Genomic DNA, 25,356 nt, shown 5'->3' on the forward strand with positions numbered 1-25,356 from the left:
AAGCCCAAACCAGAGCTGGCAGACACACACAAACACTCATAATGAGAAAGACTGACATTTCCGATTTCTGAACCTGAAGAATAAATAATTAGATTTTTCCATTTTATATTTATTATTTATTTATTCCATTTTTTTTTTTTTTGGCAAGTACATGTTTTTTTTTTTTTTTTACTGATTATTTTATATTGATCAAAAAGGGTACATTTTTTCTTTGTTTAATAATTTGATGCTGATTGTTTTGATGTTGCAATATAGTATTTACACCAAACAAAGACTGGATTAAGTAACCTGATATTTCAAATTAACCTGTAGACTCATAACATTGCATAGCTGTTATGTTTATTCCGAGGGTGTATTTTATTCACATGACATTGATTAGAAAACCACTAAACACAGTTATGGCATTTGCCTCATCCCAGACTCTTGTGTCCTTCCGGAGCACAATATAAACCTGTTCTCCTTTCTCTAACAGCAGTGTTACACCATTGCCTCCATTCTCTGTGTTACAGCTACTCTTGTGATGTTTTGTCATTGCTACTTGATTTCCATTTCTATACAAGGCCAACAGCGTCGGCTGATCAGCCATACAATGGTAGAAGAAGCTGAAATAGTATATTCCCCGGACCGGTGCTGTGAAAATCCCTGTTAAAGAGTGAGATCATTCTCCAGTTAACAGTTGTTAACGTGATTATGGAAGTGTTTTTCAGAAATATAAGATGAGTGGATTAACAATACCTGTGGCATTGTTGTAGGCATTACCAACATTCATGATGACATTCTTGTAAACTAGTGTTACATCTGTGTTGCATGGTCCTAAGAAACGAACGGGCCCGATTGAAGCTGAAAATGCCACTTTTGTTCTGTCTGAAGAGAGCATATACTTTATTAAAATGTTGAAATTTGGCTCAGTAGCAATGCAAATAAATGTTAAAAAACACTTCTACACTATAAAACGTTGAAGTTGTAAATAAAACAAAAATTATCTTCTGTATTTCTCTTTCTTTAAAGCACTTTATAAACACGTATTTAAAAGGGGCTATACATAAAGCCTTACTTACTAAAAAAATATTTTGAGTGCATTCTTTTAAGAAAATACAATTTCAGTCATTTTACACCAAAAATTAATCAATGTTTAAAATTGCCTTTTTTTATTCTTCATGATATTTACTATATATATAAACAGACAGACTCACCTCTGTTTTCCATTTGGATTTTCTCAATCTCAGCTTCACTCTTAGCAAGTCTGGACATCAGCTCTTGCACAGAGTTTTCAAGAGCTTTGAGTCGTGTCTCTGTGGCTTGTAAATTATTATCTGATGTTCCAAGCTCCTTCAGCAGGTCTGTGCATAGTTTTTTGAAAGGACAGCTCAGCTGTTCTTCATTAGACATTTCAGAGGTGACCAGTTCTGTTATGATGAAGATCAAACCTGTTATCGTTACTCTCCCTCTTAATGCTTTAGCTTAACTGTGTCAGAGATTACTGTGAGGTATGTTTTTATCAGAAGTACATTTATATGGCTGTTTCTCAGACAGGATTGTTTCATTACCTTTGTGCTTAATGTTTTACAAAATGTAAAAGCTAACTAACACATTAAAGCTTTTTACAATCTTGTTGACAGCTTTGACCTGAACAAAGCTCTAAATGTTGTACTTTACTAGTTCCTTCATTAAGTGCACTTACTGTAAGTTGTCATGCTTCTTTCACCTTTGTCTGTCATGTTTATGGTTTTAGTGATAGCAGCCTGACTTGTGCTCACGTGTTCGAGTATGCAGTGTGGATCCTGACTTTTCTGTCTGAATTGGTTTCAGTTGGTTGGGATCTGGATGGTCATGCTCCATCTTGTCTCTTTTGTTGTAAGCCTGTGCCATTGGATGTTGTTTCCTTGCCATTGCTACTATCAGTCTGGTTTGTTGTGTCTGCTCTTACCAAAAATAAGTATACTTCGAGATTATTTTATTAAATATACTTGAGTATAGTTCAAATATATTTTAAATATACTTTATCTAGTAAGTATACACATATCAGTGTTCTATTAGTATACTTGTAAGTGTATTATTTCAATAATAAATTGGCCCACTTTTGGTATAGAAAAGTACACATTTAAGTATAACAGCTGTATATTTTTACTACACTACCTCTATGTTTTCAGTTTGTACTGCAACTATACCAAATGTGAACTTATAGGCATACTGATAGTTTACTAAATAAATACTTGTAGCATTTTTAGTTCAATTTGAAATATACTCGTACGTTTTCTTCAAGTAAAGATCATACTTTAAGTATATTTATTCATTTGTATATATTTTGTTATATGAAAATGTGAACATTATAAACACTTGAATGTGGTTAAGTTTCATAAATAAGAAAAATAAAGTAATAAATGAATATCATTTTAATCAAAAAGCTGAAAAAAAAAACAATGAATTGAATTCAGAATGATAATCAAAACATAGATGGAGTCGATCAACACCCCAAAGCTTGACTGTACTTATTACCTCTTCATGGGCCAACATTTTATTTCATAATGTTTCACAGTTTTGATGCTGTTTCATGTCTGTCAGTGTTAGATTACTTGTGGAAGCATCTGCTGTTTTTTGGTTTCTTCTTCACTTATGTTTTGGAAATTCTGTACTGAAGATATGTAATTGCGCCCCTACCTATAACAATAGAAACATTCTAGGAGCACAAGGGCAGCTCAAATACATTTATACTTTTAAGTCAAGTATGCTTAAATTGTCATTTTAAGTATATTTCTGAGAAGTACATAAAAATTAGACAAAGTAGACTTTCCTGTTTTTAGTTTAAAAGAAGTATACTAATAGCAGACTTGAATAAACTTTTTTTTCATAAGGGTGGGTTTGAGCACAAGACTTATGAGTTTTTGTTTGCCATGCAATCTTGTTTTGTCACGTTTATTGTAAGCATGTGAGCACATGCTTGTTTCTTTGTGCCATGTGCTCTTCTGTCTTGGCCCCATCCCCTTTTCACCCTGTCATTTGCTCCACGTGATGTATAGCCAATGACAGGCAACATGTACATCAATGTTTCTCAAAAAGTGTTGTTTCATTACCTTTGTGCTTAATGATTTACAAAATGTTCATTAATGTAATATTGACAGATTACAGCTGTTTAAATTATCATCCTCATGTCATTCCACTCTTATAAGACGTTTGTTCTTCTTTGAAATACAAATTAAGATATTTTTAAGGAAACCTGAGCATTTTTTGTTCTTCCATTGAGAGTCCAGGTAACCAAACCTTAGAAGATCCAAAAATGTCATAAAGTCATTGTAAAACTATTCCACACGAACTGAGCAGTTAATTCAAGCCTTGTGAAATACAATTATACAATGCATAACATTGTATTCACATATAAACACACATTCATAGAGTCATATATCAAATATAGCAATGGAAACTAACACGTGCACGTGCCATGCTAGAACAAATCTCACTGGTTCTTGTTCATCATGGATGTTTGAGATTCTGTGTTTATTTGATGAGCTCAATGTTCATGTGTTGATCATAAAAACTAAAATGATGAAGTCAAATGAACACCTGTAATGAGCAGCCCACTGAGTGGCAAGTTGAAAAACCCATGTGATAAGCTTCTCTTAAAGTCTACAGTAAATCAGTTATGTGAATACCAATTCTACTGTAAGAGTCACATGAAACCAGTGAGATGAGTAAGACAGAAATACCTCTCTGTGTAGCTGTTGTCTCGGGGGTTTGAGGAGTCTGTGTCTCTGTATAAGGAGGAGGATTTCAGTTCTGATGCATCATATTTGATCAAATCCATCTTAGCTCTGTTTGACTTCATTGTTCATCGACTGCTGATGTGTGTCAGTGATCATGTACCTTGTTCTGTAGAAGCTGCTGTAGTTTGACTTGATTTCTTCTCAGAGTTTGAGCTGCCGACTGGAATCAGTGTTGAATCAGCTGAAGCTGCAGAAGAAGAATGATCAGGGCATTATTATTAATATTATTATTATTTTCAAAATAAACTCAGACTCAGGCAGCTCTAGCTCACACAGACAGTTAAAGAGAAACACCGTCAGACATAAATGTAGAAATGTAAGGTTAGATGCAGTTTATTTGTCAAAGTGACTAAAGTGTAGACAAGACACAGTGTATCTCTGAAGGCATCACTGATGATCTTGTCTCCTGAATTCTGTTCAGTGATAATGGAAGTAAGACTTTGCAGATGAACCTCATTCGATCAGAAACAGCCCTGATTACAATATAAACACATGAAGTTATTAATGCCTCATTTATATTACCATTCCATAGTAATGCATTGTCTGATTTGAAAATTGTTTTATCATTTTTTTTTTGGTATTAAGCTTTCAAATAATATATAACTTATGATGATTACAAAAAAATATGTGAGAGGTAAAATGTAAACAAAAATACAATTATTTTAAACAAAATTATTTTTATGGTATATATATATAGGTCACAGTAAACATTGATCTTAACAGCTGATTCTGGACCTGCTTGTGTAGGAGCTGCAGCTGATTTAGAGCTGGTGACTGGAGACGGTGGATTTGTTTCGCTTGGAGCTGGAAAAGATGAATGTTCAGATACGTCATAGACTACCATCATATTTAAATGACTGATGATTAATTGTTCATATAAATCATTTACTTGGATACTTGACAGTATATGTGGCTGAGGTCTTCAGTTGATCTCTGTGTTTAAGCTGACATCTCCACTCTCTGTTGTGATCTTCATTCAGGAGTGTTGTAGTCAGAGAGATGTTACACTGTCCTGAGGAGAATGAGATCTGAAATCTGGAGTCTGTCTGCAGATTCACACCAGCCTGATTCACCCAGATCAGATCAAGACCCTCAGAACGGACTGAAGTATCACAAGAGACTGGATCATCATTATATAACTGACAGAAGAGAGTCAGAGAGCGGCCTGATCTGATCTCAGACTGTGAGGATGATGAAGACACTGAAACAGAAAATCAGACAGAGATTACATGACAATATTACTGTTTAATTCAACATATAAACATAATATTCACAGAAACACTGACCATGAAGAACATGCAGAGAAACACGTGCATCAGCTCCTTGTTGTTGTTCATTCACATATTGTCTGCAGGAGTAACGTCCACGATCTTCTTTTGTGACTTTCTTGATGTTCAGAGAGCAGTCAGAGCCCAGACTCAGTCTCTCGTGTCTCTCTGTGTCAGTCTTCTTTACTCCTCCAGCAATCAGTTCAACTGTCTCTGACGGTCTGCTATAGGTCCATGTAGTTGATGTGCAGCCAGGAAGAGCATTATTACAGGACAGACGGACATCTTCACCAGAACTGAAGAACACTTGAGTCATGTCTGCTCCACTGATACCTACAGATAATAATAATAATAATAATAATAATAATAATAATAATAATAATAATAATAATAATAATAATAATAATAATAATGTGGGTTAATGACTTGGTTATGAAATCACTGATTCTTGAGACAAAACATATCCAGCTTCTGTAACTGTGGGTTTAAAAATGATAATATTTTAAATTTAAATGTTTTGAGGGATTATTGTATATAACACAATTATCCCCTTCAATGTAATTTAATAATTATTTTCTCAAATCTATGACTCTTATTGTGTTCACTACATCTAAAAGAGTGCCACGGAGAAGGTATATTTAATTACTTTAAAATTAATTTATTTATTTGTTATGATGATGTAAAAGAGCTTGTTTGATCAAAAACAACTCTTAACAATATCTCATATTAAAGCGCGGTTTTTTTTCAAGCACGCGTGTGTGTTTCATAAGGTTTTAAAGTAGTGTCCTCTCTTTCTGTCAGCAGCGTCAGATCTTGATTAAAATGTAAAATCATCAGGGAATCTGAGGGGCAGCTGTCTCTCTGAAGGACCTCGTCACATTCCTCCACTCACAATGGAAAAGACAAGCACAAGAATTCAGATAATGATTTAACAAGGGAGTGAAAAACTACAAGCGGACCACAGTGGATATTTCAGAGTCAAAACCCCCTCCAGATCCACCAGATGATGCAGATGAACACCACACCAATGTAACCCTGACCCAACCTGGGAAATAATGCTCAGCTACCAGTATAATATTGTCAGTAGTTGTGTCACTACATATAGACTGAGGAGCAGTTTCAGTATCAGGTCACTGAGGAAGAGGAGGACGATGAAGGATGAGATTTGGCATCTAACGAAAAGCCCAAACCACACAAACACTAGTGATGAGGAAGATACACAGTCTGATGTCTGAACATGAACATAGTTATTTCAGCAGCTGTGTTAGAAATATCATGATCGCTGTAGATTATTGCATCCTCTATGATCACTCCGAGTTGCTGGAGGACAAATAATATTATAGAGTGAGTGATTTACCTTGCTGTGTGCGTATGAAATATGATCTGTTTGAATCATCATCAGCAACAGTAATCAATCACATTATGCTAACATCGTGATGTACAGTATGCTGTACTAAACAACACGGACGAAAACATTTTAGATTTCTTCTCTACACAGAAACTAGTGTTTGTCATGATCATGTTTGTTGATTAATTTTCAGATTGTGTATATTTGGGAATCAACATTCACTATTCCAATATTCCATCGCATTTTTTAAGAAAACATGTCGCAAAATCAAGGATTTTTGCCCGCAACAATCACAAAAATAATCCGCAATTTTCTGGAGGGACTGAATATACTATATGTGCTATACAATGTACACTACACACAGAATGTACACGTTCTGCATTCTGTAAACATATACATGCATAAAATATGCTAAGGTGCAACAGAGTGTACGTGAACTGGATAAAGAAATGTCATGGATGTGCATCGGATGGTATCTGGTGGTTATGGGTAGGTTATTGTATTAAATGCAGTGTGTATGTATAGTACATTGTTGAGCTGAAAACATTAAAGTGCAGTGTGTGGCATACCATATTGTGGGAGTATGTGTCACGGTTCATGAATTCACTCTCTCTCTCTCGTCTATCGTGTTTGTTATGTGTGTGTCTATGGGCGTGGTCACTGATCAGCGATGATCAGCAGCACCAGCTGGTTTCAATTGTTTGTGTTCTATATAAGTTCAGTAACTGGTGTTTCATGTTGTCAGATCGTTGTTTCTCCCTGGTGTGCTCCCGCACCTGTTTCCTGTGTCCTAGTTCCTGCCTGAGTCTTCCTGTGTCTTCATCGTCTTGGAACTTCACGCTTCTCTGGATTATTTGTTCACCTTCACGACGATTGCGCACTCACCGGGATTCGAGGGATCATCACCGAAGCAAGCACCATCATCGTTGCCCACCAAGGTCCCTGTGTCACTGTGCCATCTGCCTTGTGTCCGCCCCTGTGTTGCCTTGTAATTCTGTGACTTCCTGACTTTTGTGCTTTGTTTAATAAACGCCTGCGTTTACATCCTGTCTCTGTGTTACGTAACAGTATGCTGTAGGGTGTATTAGATCTGACTGTTCATTAGTATGATTGTCTGAGGGAAAAAGCTATCCCTCAGTCGGCTAGTGCAGGATCGGATGCTGTGGAGCCATCTTCCTGAGGGCGGCAGAGAGAGCAGTCCATGGGATGGATGGCTGCAGTCACTGATGATCCTCCGGGCTTTCCTTAAACACGGCCCGGTGTAGATGTCCAGGAGGGAGGGAAGCTCACCTCCAACAATGTGGCTGGCAATTCACCTGACCCTTTTCAGAGCTTTACAGTTGCCAGCAGTGCTGTTTCCAAACCAGGCAGTGATGCAGCCCATCAGGATGCTCTCTATAGTGCATGTGTAGAATGTTCTGAGGAAGTTCTCATTCCAAACTTCCTCAGCTGTCTCAGGAAAGGAGAGGCGTTGGTGTGCCTTCTTCAGCACTGCATCAGTGTGTATGGACCAGGTGAGATCCTCGCTGATGTTAACGCCAAGGAACTTAGAGCTGCTTACCCGCTCCACAGGTGTCCTGTCGATGGTGATTGGTGTGTGTTCTCTGCTCTGTCTCCTGAAATCCACCACCAGCTCCCTGGTCTTTTCGATGTTGAGTGAGAGGTAGTTCTCCTGACACCATTTAGTCAGGGTGCTCACCTTCTCTCTGTAGGCCGTCTCATTGTTGTTGGTGATCAGACCTATCACCCTTGTGTCATCTGCGAATTTGACGGTGACGTTGGAGCTGTGTGTGGCTGTACAGTCATGTGTGTACAGGGAGTACAGGAGTGGGCTGAGGACACAGCCCTGAGGAGCACCAGTGTTGAGGGTCAGCAGGGATGAAGTATCGTTGCCCATTCTGACTTTTGCCTGTCAGGAAGTTCAGGATCCAGCTGCACAGATATCTGTTTAGTCCCAGAGTCTGGAGCTTTGCAACAAGTGTGGCAGGCACTCATGTGTTAAATGCTGAGCTGTAGTCCACAAACAGCATTCTCACATAGGTAGAGGGGTTGCTGCGATATGCAAATTGTAGCGGGTCCAATGAGGCAGGCAGCACAGAGCAGATGTAGTCTCTGACGTGGAAGAGATCAGATTTGCCGAAAGGTGGGGGTGGGATTTGTAGGCGTCCCGGAAAGGAGAGTAGCGGTGGTCCAGTGCACGATCACCACGCGTGTTGATGGTGATGTGTTGGAAATATTTTGACCCTATTGTTCTGAAGTTGGCTTTGTTAAATTCCCCTGTAACAATAAACGCTGCAATTGGGTGCACAGTTTCCTGCTCCCATATATTCCCATACAGTTCTTTGAGTGCCTGGTCTGTGTTAGCTTGAGGGGGAATGTAAACAGCTGTGATTATGACCGCTGTTAATTCCCTCAGTAGCCAGAGTGGTCGACACAGAAGCGTTTGAAATTCCAGATCAGGGAAGCAGAAGGATTTAATACAGTGTAGGTTCCTTTCATCACACCACGAGTTGTTGATAAAGAAACAAACGCCTCCACCTCTGCTTTTCCCTGTGAGCTCTTTCGTTCTGTCCGAGCGGTGCAGGGAGAACCCCGTAAGCTCGATGGCTGAGTCTGGAACCTCTGCAGACATCCAGGTTTCTGTGAGGCAAATAATACAGCAATCCTTAGTTTCTCATTGGTGTGAGATACGTGCCCGCAGTTCACAGAGATTGTTCTCCAGTGACTGAACGTTAGCCAGCAAAATGGTTGGAAGAGGAGGTCGGAGGCGACGACGTCTGAGTCTGACAAGGACGCCGGCTCTCTTCCCTCTTTTCCGGCAGCATTTCCTCAGTCGCGAGGAAGAAAAGAGTCTCAGGGGCCCCAGAATCCAACAAGCTGAAGAGTGACTGTGTCTGTGTGAAGACTTCAACCCTGGAACAGTTACAGCTGAATATTTGAGAAATGTTAACTATTTGAACTCTACAGTTGTGTCTACTTCACGAGTTCACACTTACATACAATTGGGAGGGTAAGATTTAATGCGTATTTGGCGTGCTGTCCGGAGGGAGGGCTCCGAGCTCGGAGTTCGGCCCGAACCCAGAGTACTCCCCCCTACCCTATGTAAGTGGTTTAGGATTAGAAGTGTGGAGAAGGGGTGGTGGGGGGATGCTGCGAGACTGTCAAATGAATTGAGGTGAGACTGCTGTATATATACACCTCTTACCATTGATTGCTGAGTGCTCTCCACCTGTGTTAATTATCTGCTCGTGCTTCTCCCGAACTTTGTTAATAAAACATCATTTAATGACACGAGGATATGAACAATTTAATTTGGTTTCAAGGACAAGAACAAATATGACATGATTCTTCAAAATAATTTGTCAGTTGCAGACTAGGATGTCTGAGATTGACACACAATAGTCTAATTAGCATTTGGTTTTCTTCCCTATTTTTTGTACATGTACATCTTTTGTATTCATTTTAAATTTAAGATGGCTTATTTCAGCGTATCCGTTATGCATTAAGTTATCCTGCCAAGAGATATGAGTGGTTTTCTGCTTTCCTTGTACATGTCTTTTGATGAACATATATTTCTATATTTTTATTCAGTGCCATTTTGGTGTATGAAATCAATAAATAATAGAGTATAATCTCTTTTTTTATTGGACAACATTTTCACCACAAATTGTAGACCAAAAAAACAAACAAACATATAATCATGTTGAACTGTGTTGTGGAAAACACAATCCTTCATGTGTTTGCTTCTTTAGGGTAAAGAGGAAACATAAGTAAGGATTTGTCTCTGCATTGAAATGATCCATAAAATAAAAAAAAATAAAAACATATGCTAATATATTGTGATCTGGACTATTAAAACATTTTAAATCTTTTTTAACATTTTAAAATATGTTTATTAAGGTACCTGACTCGCTTTGATGATGACCTTATTTAATATCATATTTAAAGCAGTCTGTATAATATGGATAACTGGAAAATAACATTCAGCTTAATGCAAATATCTATAATATCCATAAACATTAAAATAATTATTGCTATAATCTTTATAGTATACACTGTTTGGGTGTTTCATTGTAGAACTGCAGACATCTCGATTTCATTTTGGTGACGAGAGTTCTTCCTTCCTAAATAAATAAAATCAATATAAACACATTACTGGCCTTTTTTCTCTCAGTCATGATTCAGATTGTTAGAGATCAGTGTGAATCATCAGGTTTTGTGACGATCAAAACTCACCAGCTCTTCTCACACAGATGATCTGAAGAAGAATCACAGTAGGAGCAGCAAACACTGCAATCTCTACAATACTCACAATCACTACAGGAACCATGTGTGGACAGAACAGAGAGAAAGAAGAGAAGAAACAATAATCACAATCACTACAGGAACCATGTGTGGACAGAACAGAGAGAAAGAAGAGAATCAATCTCTGAAACTGTGAATTGATTATTAACAATGAACAATTACTCACAAATCATTTATAAATTCACTGATAGTTTCAGCGCAGTCATTCATTACCTCTGATTAATGATCCAGCAGTCATACAGACTACAGTTTCTGATGCTGTGTCAGCTGCTTCTGTGGATCATGAACATTAGTTCAGTTCAAACATCACGTGACATCAATAAGACATGAAAACACTGCACATGTGAGAGCTGAAGTCATCTCAGTGATTGAGATAATGAGCCATTTATTTATAATTATATTTAGAGATGCAAAAACCATATCAAACATAAAGATTACTTGTATCCCTATTTGGCTAAACTCATTATTTAACTAAATGTAAGGTTAGATGCTGTTTATTTGTCATGCATTTCATTTAAAAAGTTTTTCAAAGACATGTTTTGCTGTCTACTGTCCCCCTATTAACTCCCGTTTTGAACATAGACATGAAATTGCACTATTCAAATTTGAATTGTTATAATTCATGATTTTTTTTTTTTTTTGTAATATGACACTGTCACTAAGGGGATGAGCCTGCTTACAGATTTTAAAGGGGGGGTGAAATGCTCGTTTTCACTCAATATCCTGTTAATCTTAAGTACCTATAGAGCAGTACTGCATCCTTCATATCTCCAAAAAGTCTTTAGTTTTATTATATTTATAAGAGAAAAATAGTCTGTGCCTATTTTTTTCTGAAAAACACGAGCCGCTGGGGGCGTGACGTGTGGGCGGAGCTAAAGAATTACGAGCGCCAGTAGGCTTTTGCGTTGAGAGCGTGTGGAAGTTGTGACATTACCGTGAGGAAAAAAACATCCAAAACATACCATGGCTAACAGTCAGATTCAGCGTATATTTATGATCCAGAATCAGATCACGAGGCTGAAATTGAACAAGAGCAGCATCAGCAACGACTACAGCAGGACGTCTCTATGTGGTATGTAATTAAACTGTATATATTTGCTTAGCGGTTTTGGAAAATGACTAAGTTCCACTTTATGTCGTCTTTTTTTTTTCTTTAAAGGTGTCAAGGTTTACTTGATGTGCTTACACGCCGACAGCTAAGTTAACAACACAGAGATATTTGAAGCAGTTTTTCTCACCGCCTGCGCTTCCAACACACGAACGTCACCCTTTTTCATTGGGATTGCATCATCTTTAAGAAATAAACGATGTGCAAATCCGTTATCAAACTGGGCTTTGTTTGTAAAACAAGCATCTTCGAAATGCAGGGAACAAACACAAACACTTGCACAACTCCGTTGATGCTCTGTAAAAATAAACTCCATCCACTGGTCCCTTAATGCTGTTTCTCTTTTGGTAATCTGTGCAGGGTTGTCTTGCCCTGGCAACCAAAAACACACTTCCTTTGTGACTTTTCGTGACGCTCTCGCTCTGATCAGTGAAGTCTGTTGTGCTCTCAGTGCTCTGCTATACGGGAGCGCGCTCTTCCGGGAGAAGTGCCCTCAGGACCCATATAAGGAAATTCCGCTCCATTTAACGTCACACAGACCCATACTCGAAAAAAAAAAAAAACTTTCAGAAACTTTTTTTTTAAAAAGAAGACAAGCAGCATTTAAAATTAAAATAAATAAATAAATTGAATAAAAAAATGAAAGTATAAAAAAGTTATAGAAGTTTATATTTACTTTAGTGTTTTTATTTTATATAAATAAATATTTTACAAAGTAGGTTTTAATCCAAAATTGATATAATTCCAAATCCATGTGTCTAAATAATATTGAGTTTGATATAAAAAATGCGGTTGCTATACCATTTTTTTCAGGTCTTATACTATACAGACTCCGTAGATTGAATTTTGATGCATTTTTCAGTCACAAATGTATGTATTAATTTCTCTCTCAGTGTTACCTCTATCACAAAACATAGAATATTGATAATCAGACCTTTATAATTATATGTATTTTGTCAAGATTATGTCACAGTGTCTGGGTTGTTGTTCCCCGGGGTTCCACTAGATGTCCTCCTTCTCACGGTGTCTGTCCCAGATCACTTCCTGTTCCCTTATATGGTCACCTTCCTCCTTGTTACGTAATTGATTGTTCCCCCCACCTGTCTCCTGTTTCCCCATTATCCTTCTGTGTATAAATACCCAGTCTGTCTCAGTCTATGTTACGGAGTCCTTGTTTATATGTTACAGTTTCATGCCCGTCATCCTTATCTTGCCTTGCCTTGCGTTCGTGTCTTGTTTGTGTTTATGTTTTGGATTCTCTGGTTTTGACCCTGCCTGGACTGTTTACTCTATTGGATTACCCCTTTAATAAACGACGTACCTGCAAATTGGTTCCTTCTTCGTGTTTCCTAACACCTAACGTGACAGAAGGACTCCGTCAACGTAGGAACCAGCGGTATGTCACTTTTCCGTTCCCCAGCCAAGATGGCGGAGAGGCGGGTCAAGTATCTTCGGTTGACCGCCCTCCGTCAAGACGGCAACGAAGTGGGTGCCCTGGCTCAAGTGTTCTGGTCCCTGGCTGAAGGCATGTGATACAATGATGTGGCCCTTAAGGACCACTTCAATGGCGGCCTGGATGATCCAGTGCCCGAGGAAGAGATGGCGCAGTTGGAGATGCTGGAGTTCTGGGAATTCGTGCGCTACCTGCAGTTTCGGTGTCGGTGGGATGCCCCAGCCACTCCTGTCTCTTCCGGCAGGGTGGTCGTCAGCCCAGCACCACTGCCCAGGATGGCCGCCAGCCCAGCGCCACAGTACAAGATGGCCGCTAACCCAGCGCCAATGCCCAAATTGGCCACCGGTCCAGCGCCACAGTACAAGATGGCCGCCAGCCCAGCGCCACAACACAAAATGGCCGCCAGCCCAGCGCCACAGCACGAGATGGCCGCCAGCCCAGCGCGACAGCACAAGATGGCCGCCATCCCAGCGCCACAGCACAAGATGGCCGACTCAAAGCCTGAGTCTCCAGATAAGGTGCACGATGCTGTCCCGGAGGCAGAAGCGGTGCACGATGCTGTCCCAGAGGCAGAGGCGGTGATCAATGCTGTTCCGGAGGCCGAGGCGGTGCCCGAGGCTGTTCCAGAGGCCGAGGTGGTGCCCGAGGTCGAGGCAGCGCCCATTGCTGTTCCAGAGGCCAAGGCGGTGACCGAGGCCGTTCCCGAGGCAGTTACCGAGGCGGTGCCCGACACTGTTCCAGAGGCGGAGGTGGCACCCGATGCCGAGGCGGTGCCCGAGGCTGTTCCGGAGGCCGAGGCGGTGCCCGAGGCCGTTCCCGAGGCAGTTACCGAGGCGGTGCCCGAGGCTGTTCCCAATGCAGCTACCGAGGCTGTTCCGGAGGTCGAGGCGGTGCCTGACGCTGTTCCAAAGGCCGAGGTGGAACCCGACGCCGAGGCGGTGCCCGAGGCTGTTCCGGAGGCCGGGGCGGTGCCCGAGGCTGTTCCCAATGCAGTTACAGAGGCAGTGCCCGTTGCTGGTCCAGAGGTTGAGGCGGTGCTCGAGGCCGATCCCGAGGCCGTTACCGAGGTGGTGCCCGAGGCCATTCCAGAGGCCGAGGCGGTGCCTGATGTCGAGGCTGCGCCCGATGCCGAGTCGGTGCCCGACGCTGTTCCAGAGGCCGAGGTGGTGCCCGAGGTCGAGGCAGCGCCCATTGCTGTTCTGGAGGCTGAGGCGGTGCCTGATGCCAAGGTGGTGCCCGAGGCTGTTCCAGAGCCAGGGCCAGTCACCGAGGACCCTCCAGAGCCAGGGTCAGTCACCAATTACCCTCCAGAGCCAAGTCAAGTCACTGGGTGGTCTGCTGCTCCGTTCCGGGAGACTCCGGTCTCAACCACGGGGACGTGGTGGCCGTCCGCTCCACCCTGGAGGGCTCTGACTTTGACCACAAGGCTGTGGTGGTCTTCCGCTCCACCCTGGAGGGTTTTGACTTTCACCACAAGGCTGTGGTGGTCTTCCGCTCCGCCCTGGAGGCCTTTGACTTTGACCACAAGGCTGTGGTGGTCTTCCGCTCCGCCCTGGTGGACGCCTCAACATGTCCTTCATGGACTTCTGTTTTGTGTTTTTTGAGTTCTGTTATGTTTCTGTCTGTTCCCTTTAGTTTAGTCTGGCCCTCCGTCCCTCCCCCTGTACCTCCTCCGGTCCTCCTCCCTCCTGGTCTCCCTGTTTTAGGTTTACATTTCTGGTGTTTGTTCCCCATGTGTTCCTTTTCTGGCCCTCCGTCCCTCCCCCTGAGCCTCCACCTGTCCGCCTCCCTCCTGGTCTCTGTGTTGTGTTTTGTCTTGGAGCGTCTGGGAGCCGCTCCGTAGAGGGGGGGTACTGTCACAGTGTCTGGGTTGTTGTTCCCCGGGGTTCCACTAGATGTCCTCCTTCTCACGGTGTCTGTCCCAGATCACTTCCTGTTCCCTTATATGGTCACCTTCCTCCTTGTTACGTAATTGATTGTTCCCCCCACCTGTCTCCTGTTTCCCCATTATCCTTCTGTGTATAAATACCCAGTCTGTCTCAGTCTATGTTACGGAGTCCTTGTTTATATGTTACAGTTTCATGCCCGTCATCCTTATCTTGCCTTGCCTTGCGTTGCGTTCGTGTCTTGTTTGTGTTTATGTTTTGGATTCTCTGGTTTTGACCCTGCCTGGACTGTTTACTCTATTGGATTACCCTTTTAATAAACGACGTACCTGCAAATTGGTTCCTTCTTCGTGTTTCCTAACACCTAACGTGACAGATTATAAAAAGTTTTGATTCCAAAAGACTGTAATACATTTTGTAATATGACACCCCCACTAAGGGGAGGAGCCTGCTAAAAGATTTTAAAGTAACATTTCCATAATGCAATGTCTGCTTTAAAAAGTTTTTTTTTTTTTTTTGGTAGGATGAATTTTGAGGTTTTAAGGTTTAAAATTATATGAATAATTTATGATGATTACAAAAACCTCTTAGGTAGAAAGTAAAAGGTCAGAACTCCTGTTATGATTTATCTGTTGTCAAAATTTTATATATTACTGTGTCTACATAATTATTAAAAACAAAGAGGAGTCTTAGACCTTTCCAATTATATATAGTTTGTGATGATCAGATCAGGAGTTAATCATAATATACTGAAGTGAGCGTGTGTCAGTTTGCGGGGTTAAAGAAATGTAGTGTTGTTATCTGAACACATGTCAGTGCATCTGAGTGAGGTCTTCAGGTCACAGTAAACATTGATCTTAACAGCTGATTCTGGACCTGCTTGTGTAGGAGCTGAAGCTGATTTAGAGCTGGTGACTGGAGACGGTGGCTTTGTTTCGCTTGGAGCTGGACAAGATGAATGTTCAGATACGTCATAGACTACCATCATATTTAAATGACTGATGATTAATTGTTCATATAAATCATTTACTTGGATACTTGACAGTATATGTGGCTGAGGTCTTCAGTTGATCTCTGTGTTTAAGCTGACATCTCCACTCTCTGTTGTGATCTTCATTCAGGAGTGTTGTAGTCAGAGAGATGTTACACTGTCCTGAGGAGAATGAGATCTGAAATCTGGAGTCTGTCTGCAGATTCACACCAGCCTGATTCACCCAGATCAGATCAAGATCCTCAAAACGGACTAAAGCATCACAAGAGACTCGATCATAATAATAATAATATAACCGACAGAAGAGAGTCAGAGAGCGGCCTGATCTGATCTCAGACTGTGAGGATGATGAAGACACTGAAACAGAAAATCAGACAGAGATTACATGACAATATTACTGTTTAATTCAACATATAATCATAATATTCACAGAAACACTGACCATGAAGAACATGCAGAAAAACACGTGCATCATCTACATGATGTGTTGTATTCACATATTGTCTGCAGGAGTAACGTCCACGATCTTCTTTTGTGACTTTCTTGATGTTCAGAGAGCAGTCAGAGCCCAGACTCAGTCTCTCGTGTCTCTCTGTGTCAGTCTTTACTCCTCCAGCAATCAGTTTAACTGACCCTGACAGTCTGCCATAGAACCATGTAGTTGATGTGCAGCCAGAAAGAGCATTATTACAGGACAGACGGACATCTTCACCAGAACTGAAGAACACACGAGTCACTTCTGCTCCACTGATACCTACAGATAATAATAATAATAATGAAAATATTTTAAATTTAAATGGTTTGATTAATAATTGAATGTATTTAACTCAATTATCCCCTTCAGTTTAATTTTATAAGTAGTCAATCACACACATTATTTGACATTGACTCTAAGTAATAATTTTATTGAGTTTAACATGAAAAGTTTAAATCCATGCAATCACTTTTTAAAGGTTGATCAAACTAATTATTTTAAATTAGAACAAACTAAATAAACAAATCTATATAGCTTAGTATGTATTTACTGATAGACAGTCAAAAAGACAAATCAATCAATATTCTATTTATAACAGGGTTATATTTATTTATAAAGTAATAACACACCACAGATCCTGAAGAAACAGTAAAAAAAGCACAGTGACAGAAATGTCAGAAATAGCAAATAATCTCTGACTCTTATTGTGTTCTCACTACATCTAAATCAGTGTGTCAACAGAGAAGGGGTATTTAAACAGTTTTTTTTTTTTAAGATGAAGAAGAGCTTGTTTTATCAGAAGCAACATTTAATAATCTCATATTAAAGCGCAGTTGTTTTTCCAAGACACGTGTACGTGTGTTTCATAAGGTTTTAAAGTTGTGTCCTTTCTTTCTGTCAGCAGCGTCAGATCTTGATTAAAATGTAAAATCATCAGGGAATCTGAGGGGCAGCTGTCTTTCTGAAGGACCCTCGTCACATTCCTCCTCTGCAGAGTACATCAGTGTCACTTTATAGTTTTGCAATATTTTAAATATTTCCTCTGTCACAACCATGATACTTCAACACCATCTTCCAGTTTCTGATAATAATATTAGAAATATTTAGATCATTGTATTCTCCTGAAGCAGGTTCTGTCAGCATCAACAGAGAAAACAACAGCTGCTTCATCAACTCGATTAGTTTTGTGAAAGAAAAGATAAATTTGTCACCACTGTCAGATGTCACCAACACCGTATGATTTTCTGTCTGACTTTAGTGATGGACCACTGATGGAGATGACATTCAACATGAAGTGATCATATTTTACACATAACACAGCTGATTTATATTCTGATCATCTATAAGTGAGTGACCTATAAGTGAAGTGACATTCAGCCAAGTATGTTGACCCATACTCAGAATTTGTGCTCTTCATTTAACCCATCCGAAATGCACACACACAGAGCAGTGAACACACACACACACACACACACACACACACTGTGAACACACACCCGGAGCAGTGGGCAGCCATTTATGCTGCGGCGCCCGGGGAGCAGTTGGGGGTTCGATGCCTTGCTCAAGGGCACCTAAGTCGTGGTATTGAAGTTGGAGATCATGTGGGTTCTGATATTCTTTGGATCATGTTCAGATGTTTAAATGTGAATATTAATATTCTGCTGAATGTAAGAGAGAAACAACTAATGGATTTATTTATTCATATAACTGTTTTTAAAAGTTACTGTGTTACCATAGCAACATATATAATGTTCAGAGATGAGAGAAAATAGATCACAATAATAAATGTGAATAAACATTAACATACTGTTAGTTGTGTTTGTTATAATACAGTATCTGATTCGATGTATGTGATGTTAAAATGACTTCAAATGCAGGTTTTTGTCACCATCGTCAGATGAATATTTTGATAATATTTAATTCTGATATTGTATATTTGTTGAGGAATTGTTGTCACATGTGGAAATGTAATCTATCTGCTAACATGAGAATGTGTTTGGCAATGTTAAAAACATCTTGATTGCAAAATAAATGATGGTAAAGTGAAAAATCTAATCAAAGCTTAGCTCAGGAGCTAAATATACTAAATATACATTAAAGAAAAACTGACTGAATTATAAATACACAATATATTTGATAGTGACGTGACATACAGCCAAGTATAGTGCTCTGCATTTAACCCATCTAAAGTGCACACACACACACCATGAACACACACCTGGAGCAGTGGGCATTAGGGTTGCCACCCATCCCTTAAAATGCAGAATCATCCCGTATTTGAGAATAAAATAGCGCGTCCCGTTTTGAATTAATACGAGACGGGGTTTGTCCCGTAATTTCGGAGTTGTATTCAATGCAGCATCTCATGCAGATCATCCCACCGGCATTCTGTGAAGACTCGTCCTATTCTGCCCCTGATTGGGTAATACTCGCAGCCATTGTTGGATTGATTGGTTTGTTTCATAGATATATACATGTATATATCTATGGGTTTGTTTCAGGTTCACGGCCAATCAGAGTCGGAGGAGGGCGGGTCTCTTGGCAGAGAGTCCATTTGAAAGAATGGCGGAAACTGCTCCAGATACAGCTGTTCATTGTTTGTTCATGTTAGTTCACAGTGCATTAACTCATATTAACAATATTTTAATAAGGTATTATTAAATGTGGAAATGAAGATGAACAAAGATGAACAATTGCTATATAAGTGCAGTTCATTATTAGTTAATGTTAATTAATGTAGTTAACTAATTAAACATGTTAAAGTGTTACCGATTTGTTTATTACGGTTAAGGCGTACAGTCAGACACATAAGCATTATTTTAATAAGAGATAAGAGAGATATATTTAATGATAAAAAAAATACAGTGCCTATGTGAAGCAAATAAACAACTTAACTCATTTAAATGATTGCATTCTTCAATAGGCTACTGTAGAATTAACAGACTATATCAAATAGATTTACTTACCAATAATAAAAAGAAAATAATAATAATTGTGTTTTACATGAATTTAGAAATGTTTGTAGATCGGTTATTTATTATGTGGTTTTGGATGGTGTTACTGTCTGCAAACAATGGCAAATATTTTACCCAAAACCTGTGTTCACGCCACCTTATACAATTATTAAAGTACATTAGCAATTAATATTTTTATGAAAACATGTTTTAAGTTGTGATTTACCACCACTGGCACATCATCGGACTTGTGGTCATCGTGGCTCTGAGGGGTGTCCCCCCCAGGCGTGGCAACCCTAGTGGACATCGCTTAACATTTTTTCGCTGTGGCACCCGGGAGCAGTTGTGGGATTGGTGCCATGTTCAAGGGCACATCAGTCGTGGTGTTGAAGAGAGAGAGAGTGCTGTACATTCACTCCCCATCTACAATCACTGCTGGCCCAAGACTCGAACCCACAACCTTTGGATTATTAGTCTGAATCTCTAACCATTAGGCCACAACTTCCCCAAATGTTTTTAATGTCACTTTTGATCAGTTTAATGGATCCTTTCTGAATAAAAGTATTAATTTATTTAATTCCTACCCCCAAAAAATAAATAATAAAAATTCTTACTAACCCCAAACTTTTGAATGGTCGTGTAAAATGTTACATATTGTATCTATTTCAGATAAATGTTGTTCTTTTGAATGTTCTGTTAATCACATAATCTAGAAGAAAAAAAAAAAAAAATAGTACACAACTGATTTCAACATTGATGATAATAATAATAAATATTTCTTGAGCAGCAAATCATCATATTTTCATGATTTCTGAAGATCATGTTACACTGAAGACCGGAGGAATGATGCTGAACATTGTTTATTAATGTATTATTATTTTAAACTGTAATAGTATATCAATATTACAGTTTTACTGTATTTTGGATCAAATCAATGCAGGCTTGGTGAACAGGAATGACTTTGGAACAGTAGTGTATGTCCAAAAGAATAACTCTAGCATTATTTACCAATGTAGTATTTATTATTTCCCCTAAAACATATAGATGATTGAAAACTTTGTGATAATAATGTTTGTTCCAAAAGGCTTGTCTAAAAGCCATAATGTTTATTACATTATTACAAATATGTCTGTCAATCAGTGTGTTAGTGTTGTGGGGATTTTTCAATGATTTCAGTGCAGTTTAACGTTACATACTTTATTTAGGTCCAGTAGATGCTGTTATGAATGAGTCTGTCAGTCAGCAGAATATTCAACCATTTCTGTCCAAACGTCTTCATTCAGGAACTAACTATAGCTATCAATGTGTCAATCATAGCTATTTCAAGAGTGGATCCTGCAGTTACACCAATGTAACATTAATTCCTGAAACATTGCAGCGTGTATGTGACCGTTGATCTTAGCATCAAAAACATGTTTTATACAATTCTGAATGGATTACATATGGCACAGAAACCGCACACCGAGCAGTCCTTTTTTATAATTACTAAAAAAGCTTTCACTCATCTTCATCGAGATCTCTAGCACGCCAGCTGAAGTTAGCTTCACCAGATGCCAATCAAGCATCACGTCGTTGATGTTCTGCGATTAGCGGACTTTACAATTTAAAGAGACATGACAACTAGCCCATAAAAAAAACTTAATATAAATCATTGTAAATAATTAATTCACAAAATTTACATATCCATTGAATGAATTTAATTTGTCATTATAATTTTTACTCAAAAATATCTGAGGGACCCCAAGTCTATTTTTTACTTCTTATGGGGATCCCGGATCCTCCAGCCCCCCTTCAGTTCGAGCACTGGGAGAATGTTGTTCCCTCAACATAAGAAGTTGTGGCAGAGCGGATGTTTTTATTGTCTGTGGTCCTGTCTGATCTCTCACCTGCAGTAATTGACAAAATAATCGACAGTATTTTACAGTAAGACTATAGTTCTGCACCCGACCCGAACCACAATTGTATTCTCCTACATGAGGTACACAAAACTTTAAATCTGTGTTCAAATTGTAGATAGCAGGAAGGTCTGTTTCGCTGTGGGTGCAGAGGCGGTGTGCAAGAGGTCATGCATCAAACTTCACCAGAGATAAAAACTGTTTATCTTGATCTTTTTATCGACTTTTACCTATTACAGTGCAGATTATTATTTGTCATTAATGAAATGTCTCCCCAGAGACAAACACCTCCACTACGAGAGAAAGCGATTCCTGGATGTCATCATCTCAATTATCTCCACAAAATTATCTTGTTGCCACGTTTTCACGAGTTAATATGTTGTGGCCACGACAAAACTATCCTAAGTGAACCGAACATTTCTGCTTCTGTCACCCTTAATGCTTTATTCGACTTTTCAGAGATCATCTACTCTTCCCTGTGGATAACCTCTGACCTACTTTCTCTATGAACTGAATTTCTGCATATTGAATTTTGGATATTGAATTTGATTTTATTAATTTCTTTGTCTGTAAAGAAAACTACCATTAAAAAAAATAATAAATAATAATAAATAAATAAAAATTGTCCTGTTAAATTTGTCCTGCTTAGTAAAACTGGCCCATAATGGTAATATGGCCTTAAACTTTGTATTTTTCTTATTTTGTTTTGCTTTATTTTGCTTTTACCTTACGCATTTGTTATAAGGTGAGATGTATGATGCCTTTTATTATTATTAATATTATAGAAATTACAGAAAATATGCAGTTGCAAAAATCCTTTTCAAGGCAGATCCATACTGTGTGAGATACTGTCCAAATAAATTGGAGTAAAATCAAATAAGCATTGCTTTATGTTATTGCACTTTATAATTATAATATGTTGTATATAAAATATAAATATAAAGATATATAATGGGCCCTCATTAACAGGAGACACATGTGCTGAACACATCTAAAGTAAACTCATCCCAGAACAAAACCTGATCCAGAGCCAGTAATGTTCAGAGAATGGGTTGCTATGGCTACATACTCTGATAGTTATTTCAGTTTTAGGATCCAAACGTTGAATTATTTGTTTATGTATTCATAATCTAACCCAGACATGTCACATAACCTGATTTCTGGAATACAGCAGAGTTCACTTTATAATACTTTTAACATAAATAGAGCTTTGTAAGAGACTTCTGAGTGGGACAGCAGTATATGCACAATTTGTAACGTGCTTTAAATAATAAAACAGTATTTACTCATGACCCTGAGATAACTGCTTAATGACTTAATGAATTTCATAAAAATAAAACTGTGCATATTCAAACTCCAGACACTATGTCAGAGTTATTAAACTAATTTTTTTGGATAGATGGTTATTCACATCACACACATATTTTATCTTATAGATCATATACAGATGTCTATACCTGTGAGAAGTGCACAGAGAATGGTCCGTCCCAGCAGACACATGTGACGCTTATCAGCCATTTTCTGTTTCTGTCAGTCTTTCTCTTCACTCTATAATTAAAGCTCTTCTTTTTAACACCATCATCTCATCCTGTGGGTGTTAACTTCCTCTGATCTCAGCAACTGACCGTGCATCTGAAACAACCGCACACTCACATAGCTAATGTAACAACGTTAGAAATAAATACCCGTGACATTGAGTTTTCGCCACTAAATACAGCGAACCCCCATTGAAACTCAAGAATGCTGGTCTCACGAGAATGCTTAAGTACTATAATGGTGGCACGTCCACACGCAGCGGCTTCTCTCTATCCCAACAGAACTGTGTTTTTTTTTAGTCACAGTGTTTTTGTACATCGTCATCGCGTCTACCTGTCTTTAAGCACACATACAGTCATGAGTTTCTGCTGGATGCCGGCAGAACTGGATTTTCTTGAGTAAAACACTGTTCCAGACGGCACTATTCAGCTTGACCAGCTGAAGTGTCTTCGAGCAGACAGAGCTCTCGGCAGCGGGCTTTGTGTTTACATCAATGATGCGTGGTATGCTGTTGTGATCTGCAAACACTGCTCACCCCTGGTGGAGTTTATGATTATTAAGTGCCAACTGTTTTATCTGCCGAGGGAATATACTGCCATACTGCTACATTCCCCCGAACAACATCAACTGCCTTCATATAGACCACTCATCAAGGTCACCAAACTAGTTTCAAAACAGACTCATGTGTGGCCGGAAGGAACGTCAGAGGCTCTTCAAGACTGCTTTGACAAAACTGACTGGAATATGTTTAAGCAGGTTGCCACATACAATAACACCACTGACCTCCAGGAGTACTCAGAGACTGTCATTGCCTAAATCAACAAGTGTATTGATGATGTAACAGTCACAAAAACCATCACTGTCCGGGCCAACCAGAAGCCGTGGATGACAGGGGGGGTCTACAGACTCCTGAAGACACGGAACGCTGCCTTCAGAGCTGGAGATGAGGTGGGTCTGAGAACAGCCAGGGCCAACCTGTACCGCGGCACCAGAGAGGCTAAGAGACATCACTCCAGGAGGATAGCCCATCAATTCAGCGACAGCAGAGACACTCAGAGCCTGTGGCAGGGAATACAGACCATTATGGACTACAAGCCTCCACCACGGACCTGTGACAGCAACATCTCTCTGTTGAATGAGCTGAACAACTTCTTCACTTGCTTTGAGCAACAAAACAGCACCACTGCACAGAAGACTCAACCTCCTCCCGGTTGACCACCATTACCACCATTATTCCAGTCCTGAAGAAGCCATCTCCATCCTGCTTCAATGACTACTGTCCTGTTGCACTTGCAGTGACAACAATCTCTCTCTTAATGTGGAGAAGATGAAGGAGACTGTTGCGGACTTCAGGAGAGCGCACACTCAGCATGTTCTTCTGACCATCAATGGTGCGACTGATGAGAGAGTGAGCAGCACTAAGTTCCTGGGTGTGCACATCAGAGAGGACCTCTACTGGACTGACAACACCACAGCACTGGCCCAGAAATCACAGCAGCGTCTCTACTTCCTCTGCAAACCCCACCCCCCATCATGAACACCTTCTACAGAGGCACCATCGAGAGCATCCTGACGACCTGCATCACTGTGTGGTATGGAGCCTGCAACGCGTCCTGCCGAAAGACTCTGCAACGCATAGTAAGAGCAGCTGAGAAGATCGTTGGTGTCTCTCTCCCCTCCCTCCAAGACATTTATGGAACCCGTCTCACCTACAAAGCCCTCTGCATCACAGGTGATTCCACACACCCATCACACAGCTTCTCCAGTCTGTTGCCACCAGGGAGGAGACTGCAGAGTCTCCAGGCCAGGACCGAAAGACTGAAGGACAGCTTCATCCATCAGGCTGTCAGGAAGCTGAACTCACTCCCGAACTTGCCCCACCATCCCTCTTCTGCCCCAGGCACCACTGAACTATGGCCAGTCACTTTGTGCAGCATTGGTCTGCTCACTACCTCATTCAGCATGGAACTGATGTCATTCTTCTACCTCATCAGTCAGTTTAATAAAAAAAACTTCTCTTGAGCCCTTTGTGACTTTAATCATACTGAATAAGTTATTTTTTTTGCACTAAAAATCTTTTAAACGCACTGTTTGTTCACTTCACTGGTTTGCACTCTCCACTGCGCGCCACTTAGTGACATCTGTTCTTCCTGGTCAGAGAGCACCTGTCCATCAAAAGCTCACTATCCAATCAGTGTAGATCACTGTTAAGCCGCTCCCACGAGAAGTTTGTGTCAAAACACCAAACGAAAAACTGCAACGCATAAGCGAAATATGTATTATCCACGATTAGTGAAAACAAATCTTTGAAAAATATTAACGAAGAATGAAGTATATTTTAAGAGCCTGTTAAATTTGTGCAACTGAGTTTTAATGTTC

The 25,356-nt window shown here is 39.8% G+C and overlaps 2 protein-coding genes and 1 long non-coding RNA gene across 3 annotated transcripts; all 3 read right to left on the minus strand.

The window, feature by feature from the left end:
- Positions 1 to 318: 318 nt before the first annotated feature.
- Positions 319 to 1,497, minus strand: LOC113105340 (cerebellin-2-like). The gene is made up of 3 exons (XM_026266382.1): positions 1,194 to 1,497; positions 736 to 864; positions 319 to 642 (listed from the first exon to the last, which is right to left on the minus strand). The coding sequence occupies exons 1-3, from the start codon at positions 1,387 to 1,389 to the stop codon at positions 362 to 364; spliced, it is 606 nt and encodes a 201-aa protein (XP_026122167.1). The 5' UTR covers positions 1,390 to 1,497; the 3' UTR covers positions 319 to 361.
- A 1,821-nt stretch (positions 1,498 to 3,318) lies between these two features.
- Positions 3,319 to 22,965, minus strand: LOC113106634 (uncharacterized). The gene is made up of 7 exons (XM_026268735.1): positions 22,899 to 22,965; positions 16,560 to 16,871; positions 16,157 to 16,474; positions 16,003 to 16,071; positions 3,859 to 3,945; positions 3,702 to 3,746; positions 3,319 to 3,329 (listed from the first exon to the last, which is right to left on the minus strand). Exons 1-7 carry the CDS (start codon positions 22,957 to 22,959, stop codon positions 3,319 to 3,321), a joined length of 903 nt encoding a protein of 300 aa, XP_026124520.1. The 5' UTR covers positions 22,960 to 22,965.
- On the minus strand, positions 10,235 to 10,955 carry LOC113106581 (uncharacterized). Its single transcript, XR_003292511.1, has 3 exons — positions 10,893 to 10,955; positions 10,611 to 10,691; positions 10,235 to 10,498 (listed from the first exon to the last, which is right to left on the minus strand). It is a non-coding gene; the product is annotated as an uncharacterized LOC113106581 (long non-coding RNA).
- Positions 22,966 to 25,356: the final 2,391 nt, after the last annotated feature.

The sequence above is a fragment of the Carassius auratus genome, chromosome 7 (genome assembly GCF_003368295.1).
Source record: "Carassius auratus strain Wakin chromosome 7, ASM336829v1, whole genome shotgun sequence".
In the NCBI taxonomy this organism is placed as follows: Eukaryota; Metazoa; Chordata; class Actinopteri; order Cypriniformes; family Cyprinidae; genus Carassius; species Carassius auratus.